This window comes from Prinia subflava, chromosome 15, assembly GCF_021018805.1.
Source record: "Prinia subflava isolate CZ2003 ecotype Zambia chromosome 15, Cam_Psub_1.2, whole genome shotgun sequence".
Taxonomy (NCBI): Eukaryota; Metazoa; Chordata; class Aves; order Passeriformes; family Cisticolidae; genus Prinia; species Prinia subflava.
The window spans coordinates 8,476,805-8,483,754 of NC_086261.1; the positions used below are offsets into that span (position 1 = coordinate 8,476,805).

The following is a 6,950-nucleotide window of genomic DNA, read 5'->3' on the forward strand; positions in this document are numbered from 1 at the left end:
CCCCAAACATCACTGGGTCCAAGTTTCCTCCTCAATCACAGAGATGCATTGGCACTTCAAAGCACGTACCTTGCTGACTCTCAGCTCTGCTCAGGATGCCAGCCCAAGAGAATCCACCTCCAAGGCTGCCTTTCAGAATGAGACTGATCATGGGAAACACACACTAGGAGGGAATCCAGCCAGGCAAGGTGTACCTAGGCAGCAACCCTGCAGTCTGTAGGATGGATCTAACAGGGAGCTGCTTCAGGAAATGCCACTTCCTTGGTAAAAATGACTAATGAAAGTGGTATTTTCTACATTATTTTTTCAAAAAGCAAAAGCCAAGTCACTCCTCCCCAAACATTTAGTATGCAGAAAAGGTAAACACCCACGGCTACTATGGGAGAAGGATGGCATTTGGCAAGGCTTCCTTGGACACAGTCCACATGCAACATCTACTACGGGACAAAAATTACCAGTTTTCCCCCTTGCTAATACTGAGGAAGATAAGGACTGGATCAGTCTTGTGGTTGGGTTATAAGAGCTAGAAAAATACTTGCTTTATATTGTAGCAGTTACTAAGAGCTTTGGTGGCCCTGTCAGCTTCAGTTAAGGCCCAGCTGGGTTTCTGTGGAGGGAGACTGGTGGAGGAGGCACTGCAGGACCTGTCCAAACCAAGGATCTCTCTGCTTTGTCCTTGGGGAATGGCACAAATCACACACAGCATCATGGCAGGCAGCAGCATCTAAAAATGGAAAAGATTATTAGGTCATGTAACACCTCTTCTAGCCAGGAATGAGACCTACGTTTTCTTAAATGAAATCTTTCAAACCCTAATTAAATGTAGTCAATCCTCATTAAAGATAAATTAGGTTAGTATTTACAAGAGACATTCCTTGTGCTGCATACTATCTCACCTCATTTAAGGACATATCTGGAAATACTTTGAAATACAGTTCAGCTAGTTTCTTCTGCCCATTGATTTTTATTTCTCAGAGTACTCTGAAATCATTCCTATTTATACTTTTGAAAACAAGTTGCTGGCAGTAAGCCAAAATTGTTTAGGCCCAAATCATGACCTTCCTTGAAACTATAATCTGACTCAAGTAAACAGAATTTTCCTCACACTGTTTTTGTGAGGAGGGATGGGTGGAGAACTGCCCTATTTTTGACACACCCATAGACCAGCATTTACCCCTTTCCTCAAGCCTGGCTTTATGGCATGGGCTTCCTCTGCCCCCCAAATACGTACACCCTGTTAAACCCCCACTTTCACATCTGTGTTCATCCTGCTCACGTCCTGCTCTACAAGTAGAAGGCCAAAGGTTCTTCTAGCTAATGGCTGAGAATATGTGCAAATAAACTTCTCTAAAGCTCTTTAAATGCAGGGAATCCATGAGGTGGGCTCTGTTTGTGCTGGGACATCGTTAGATCTGACCTGCAACTGCAAGTGAGGAATGTGGCCCAATTTCCATTTATTTCAAGGTCACTTATACCCCTGCAGTAGTAGAAATGTAGCAGGATGTTAACTGTGAATTGGGACAAATGTACCTCTGGAGGTCTGTAACCTGCTAAATGCATTGTAAATGCCTAGAATTAGTAGGCTGACTTTAAAGGAGAACTCTGATTGAAAGGAATAACGTTCTTATTTAGCTGCAATTTAAGCTACAGCAAAATATGTAACAAATGTAAGATGTGGTTTCAACATGGGCTTTGATTAATCAGAATTATATTGATGCAGATACTGTGCAACAAACAGGCCAGAATCTGATGTGTGCCTCGGGTTTACCGAGCATAGCATCTTGCTTTTGACAAGAATCGTCTCAAAAAGTTCTCAGGGTGCTGCAGAATGGAAACGGATCAGAGAAAGTCTTCGCAGAGCTTTCAGAACACAGCAGTGTCGGTTTACATTTTCCCTGCTCAAGTCTAATAAACAGTAACCAGCGTTCAAAAACAGCGGCAGGAACGGGAGAGCAACAGACCAAATTCGTCTTCATTGGTTTAAAATCTGGGTCAAGGCCAGTGCTGAGAGCACTATTTCTGTGTAAAGGAAGCTGCACAATCCCCCCTCCCGCGTTTCCAGCACTCCTGACGCCCAGCCCGGGCCGGGTGCCTGGCGCTGCCGCAGCCCCGCGGGATGAGCAGCGGCGGGCCCGCGCTGTCCCGGGCTCTGTCACTCGGTGCCGCCTGCCACAGGAACGGGTTCTGCCACCCGGACCGGGACAGCCCGGCACGGCGCTGCCCTGCGGGCCGGAGCTCGGAGCGGAACGCCGCACTCACCTGGCGGGCTGCCCGGGACAGGGCCGGGCGGCAGCGGCTCCCGGGCCGCCGGTGCCCCGGCGCTGCGGCGGCTCCTCGCTCTCCGCTCTCCGGCTGCTCCGTGCGCCGCCGCGCTCCGGGCCGAGCTCTCCGGCTGCCTCTCGCCTTCCTCCCACCGGCCTCTCCCTCCGGCCTCTCCCGCTGTTTGTTGTTCTCGGAGCCCCTCCGGAGCCCCGCGCGGCGGGGACGGGCGGTGCCGGCGCTGCTGCCCCCTCCGCCTGGGAGGAGCGAGCGGCGGCGGGCGCGGAGCGGCGGCGGGGGGAGGGCAGGATTTAAACGAAGGGCGGTGACACCGCACAAAAGATTTCGATAGGCTCAAGTGAGGTTACAGCAAAGGCAGCGGGGCGGGGGAGCTCCCCCAGAGCCGTACAGTGTCTGGCTGGCAGCGCCGTCGCAGCCGCCGCTTCCCAATAGTTTGTCTGAAAGCCTGAGAAATTTAAACGAAGATTTCCTCCCCTCCTTTTTTTTTTTTTTTTTTCCTCTTTTTTTTTTTTTTTTTTTTTTTTCTTCCCTTCCCTGGGAGTTGGCTGCTCAGCCAGGGAAGATGGCAGGAGGAGCGCCAGGCCGGGCGGGTCGCAGCATCCGCGGCTGCAGCCCGCGGCCACCACCCTTGTTTGCGGGAAGAGCCTAAAGAGCCGAAGTTGTTGCGGCGGCGGCCACCGCGGGAGCCGGCGAGGAGGGCCCGGGGCGCAGGGGATGGACCGCGGCGGCGGGGAGCGAGCGCGCAGCGGCCGCGTGAATGATCGCGGCAGGAAGGAGTGAGGCAGCGGCAAAGGAAGGGGAACGGATCCGCCCGCCCGCCCCAGCACCCGGATCCGGTGGAGGTTTTTTTTTTTTTCCCTCCTCTCTTTCTTTTTTTTTTTTTTTTTCCCTTCCCCCCGCGGTGCCCCGCGTCCCGGCTCCCCGCCGTGCCCCTCTCCCCTCCCGGGCCGGCTCCCCGCGGGTGCGCGGCGGGGCCGTGCGGGGCGGGCGGGCCACACCCTCCGCGGCGCTTCCTGCGAGCCGGGGCCGCGGCGGGCGCCGGGGGCGGCACATGGTGCGCAGCCGCCGCCCCTCCGGCCCCTGCGAGCTGCGCCCGGCGGGCGCTCCCCGACCGGAGGCGCCGGGGCCGCGGTAGCAACTTGGAGGGCTGCGCCCCTGCCCCAACTCTGCGCGGCGGCGGCGCGTCCCTGAGGCACCGCGTCTGGTAAAGGGAACTTCGCGCAGGATCCCGCAGCCGGGGAGCCGGACGAGGCGGTGGAAGGAAGGGAAGCCAGCGTGCGAAAAGGAAAAGAAAATAACCAAACCGAAACAAAACGTATTTTTAGCTAAAGGATGCCAGACCGGGGCCCCGGGGCGCCCGGCGAGCGCCGCCCCGCCGCGGGAGCGCCGTAGGAGCGGAGGCTGGCGCCGGAGCGGGGCGGGCGCCCCGGCCGAGCTCGGTCCCCGCAGCAGCGGCAGCCCCGGCGCCCAGAGCCTTTTCTTGCCTCCCGGCGATTAATGGAATGATGTTGCGGAAAAGGCAGAGCGATCCTGCCGGGCTCAGTCGGGACTGCTCGGGCGGCGGCGGAGGCGGCGGCAGCGGGGTAGCGAGCGGCATGCGAGTGCCCCCCCGGCGCTATGGCTAGCGGTGGCTCCGGCAAGTCCAGCAGCGAGGTCTCCGGCGGCGGCATCCCCAGCAGCAGCTCCCTGCAGAGGAAGAAGCTCATCTCTATCTGCGACCACTGCAAGATCAAGATGCAACTGGTGGCCGATCTGCTTCTGCTGTCGAGCGAGACCAGGCCGGTGAACACCGAGAGCCTGTCTGTCTTCGGTGAGTCCTTTGAGAAGTGCAGGGACACGATCATTGCCAGGACCAAAGGACTCTCCATCCTGACCCATGACGTCCAGAGCCAGCTCAACATGGGACGCTTCGGGGAGGTGGGAGAAAGCCTGATGGAGATGGGGGAGCTGGTGGTGTCTCTGACCGAGTGCTCTGCCCACGCTGCCTACCTGGCTGCAGTGGAGACTCCGGGGGCCCAGCCTGCCATGCCTGGCTTGGTGGATCGCTACAAGGTGACCCGATGTAGGCATGAGGTGGAGCACGGCTGCGGGGTCTTGAAGACCACCCCTTTGGCAGATATGAGCCCTCAGCTCCTGCTGGAGGTTTCTCAGAACATGTCCAAGAACTTGAAATTCCTGACAGACGCCTGCGTGCTGGCCAGTGAGAAATCCAAGGATAAATTTGCTAAAGAGCAGTTCAAACTCAGTGTCAAATGTATGAGCACCAGCGCCTCTGCCCTCTTGGCCTGTGTCAAGGAGGTGAAGACCTCACCCAGCGAGCTGACCAGGAACCGGTGCGTCTTGTTCAGTGGACCTTTGGTGCAGTCTGTCTATGCTCTGGTGGGCTTTGCCACTGAGCCCCAGTTTTTGGGTAAAGCTGCCACCATTAATCCGGAGGGCAAAGCTGTGCAAACTGCCATCCTAGGAGGAGCCATGAGTGTGGTATCTGCTTGTGTGCTCCTGACCCAATGCCTCAGGGATATAGCCCAACACCCCGAAAGTAGCACCAAAATGAGCGATTACAGGGAAAGGTTGAGGAACTCAGCTTGCGCCGTCTCGGATGGCTGCAACCTGCTATCTCAGGCACTAAGAGAAAGATCTTCACCCAGGACTTTACCGCCAGTGAACTCCAATTCTGTGAATTAACCCCCACATCTTCTGTTTAGATCCCAGTCATTGCTAAAGGAAAATAATATCCCACCTCCTCACCCCTTTTTTGTATACCAAAGAATTTGCTTGGATGAGCCCAATCCTTTGATTTCATGTGGTGAAGAAGCAGAACATATTCAAATTATATGTACTAATAAAGGTAGCCAGTTTTGGCTTCTTTTTATTTTACTTTAAAGTTAAGCAAGTATCTGCAGATAAATTTTCCTTTATTCAACAAGGTCTTCACACAAGTGGTAAAACTGTTTCAAAGTTTTTTATATTTGGGGAGGTGGGGGTATCTTAGAAAAAGGAGAAAAAAAGAGCTTTAATCGCGCTGGGTGCGGTTTTTAAAGTTTGTCTTGTCTTGTCTTCCGAAATTTCCCTTCTAAATTTTGCTGTTCGGTTGTGCAGGAAAAAGGTTACCTCAGTTCTTACTCATTTAAAAAAATGAAAAATCCCAACACATAGATGATGGATGTAGCTACTATTTTGTTTGTTTTTGTTTTGTATGACTTTTTTTATTTTGCATCAAGTGTTAGGTTAGAAGTGCATTTGGTGTGTAGGAGTGGAAGGACTGGAGGTTGTGATTATGTTTTCCATGTGTCGATTTCCAAACTGGGGGAAAAGCTACTGTGAGTGTTTAAACAAACAAACAAAATTACACTATAACAAAAGTGATTTTTAATTTTTTTTTTCCAATGTCAGTTTTTATCTTGCATGTACTGGAGTATTTATTTCATCTATTAAAATGTTATGTTTCTCAGATGCTTTTCTGTGAATCTCTTAATACTTGAATAATTGAACAACTAGGCCTGTTTGTATTGTATGTCATTTCCCCCAGGGAATGGGTGGTACAAACGTAACTGTAAGTTCTAGACAGCAGCATACAGGCTTCAATTCAGTTCTTTTATTTGCATAAATACTGTCCCTCTCCCAGTGCTACCCCTCCTCCTCAGGAGCCTCTGACAGAGCTACTCCAGTTGTGTCTGTGGGCAGCTGGGCAGTGCTGCATACACTGGGATTGCTGTGCACTGGGACTGCTCTGCAGCAGCAGGGCACAGCCTGCCTTTGTCTTTATCAGCATTCGGTGTTACCTTATGAGAAGGTTTTGTATTTTAATTCTTGCAGATGTTGTGGGCCATCTGTGTGTTAGATCTGTGAGTTTCAGTATTCTTTCTTGAAAAACGTAACTCTTTAAGTTTAACTTAACTCTTCTCTTGGTTAGCCCGGCGTGTGCCATATGTCTTCTGGGGGGATTGTGAAGGCTTGTTTGAGTGGGTCCTGTAATTCCTCAGGGGTTTGTGTTGGAGCTCCTCAGCAGAGATTTCTATCAAAGCAGTTTGAGTTTTGTGTTGTAGATTCCAGGAGACCATGGGTAACTTTGGAGGTGCAGCCGACCTCCAGTTGAATTCCTTGGGAGGTGGGAGGGGGGGCTCAGTGCATACTGCAGTAGTTCCCAGAGTTGCAATGACGAATGTTGTCAGCCTGGTCTTTGTGGCCCTGTGAGATCTGTTGCCTTCTGTATGTTCTGTTAGAGATAAATAGAAGAGCAGGTCTTCGGGAGAGGAGGTTTTGTTTCTTTGTCCTGTTCCATTGTGTAATTATGAGGTTTTCTTACAGGTCTGCAGATCGAACCATGTTGAAAGCTATTGGAGGAAGCACGTTAAAAATGTTGTTATTGTGGCTTAAACCTTTACGAATACCATCCTATTTATTCCTTTGATGAAGGAAACCTTTGGGCTTTGGGTATGGAATGGACCTGGAGTAGTGAAAGGTCTTTGTTTTATAGCATTATTGTTTCTCTTGCATATGATGCTTTACTGGAGTGAAGCGTTACTGGGTAGTGGGCAGATACATCTGTTGGAGGAGATACAAGCTATATCCATATCTTCAGGGTTAGAGAAAAATAATTCCTTGAGTACTGTGGACCTCTGTGTTAGGTTTTGTTTATATTTAAGTGGAACTTTTCTGACTTCAGTGTA

At 51.7% G+C, this 6,950-nt stretch overlaps 1 protein-coding gene across 1 annotated transcript; it reads left to right on the plus strand.

Annotated features, from left to right (window-relative positions):
• The first annotated feature begins 3,601 nt into the window (after positions 1–3,601).
• On the plus strand, positions 3,602–5,731 carry TLNRD1 (talin rod domain containing 1). Its single transcript, XM_063412893.1, has one exon. The coding sequence runs from the start codon at positions 3,898–3,900 to the stop codon at positions 4,963–4,965; it is 1,068 nt and encodes a 355-aa protein (XP_063268963.1). The 5' UTR covers positions 3,602–3,897; the 3' UTR covers positions 4,966–5,731.
• The last annotated feature ends 1,219 nt before the right edge of the window (positions 5,732–6,950 follow it).

Bases quoted from the DNA above. Each gene is read 5' to 3' on its own strand.
- TLNRD1 (XM_063412893.1), top strand. From the start codon at position 3,898: ATGGCTAGCGGTGGCTCCGGCAAGTCCAGCAGCGAGGTCTCCGGCGGC.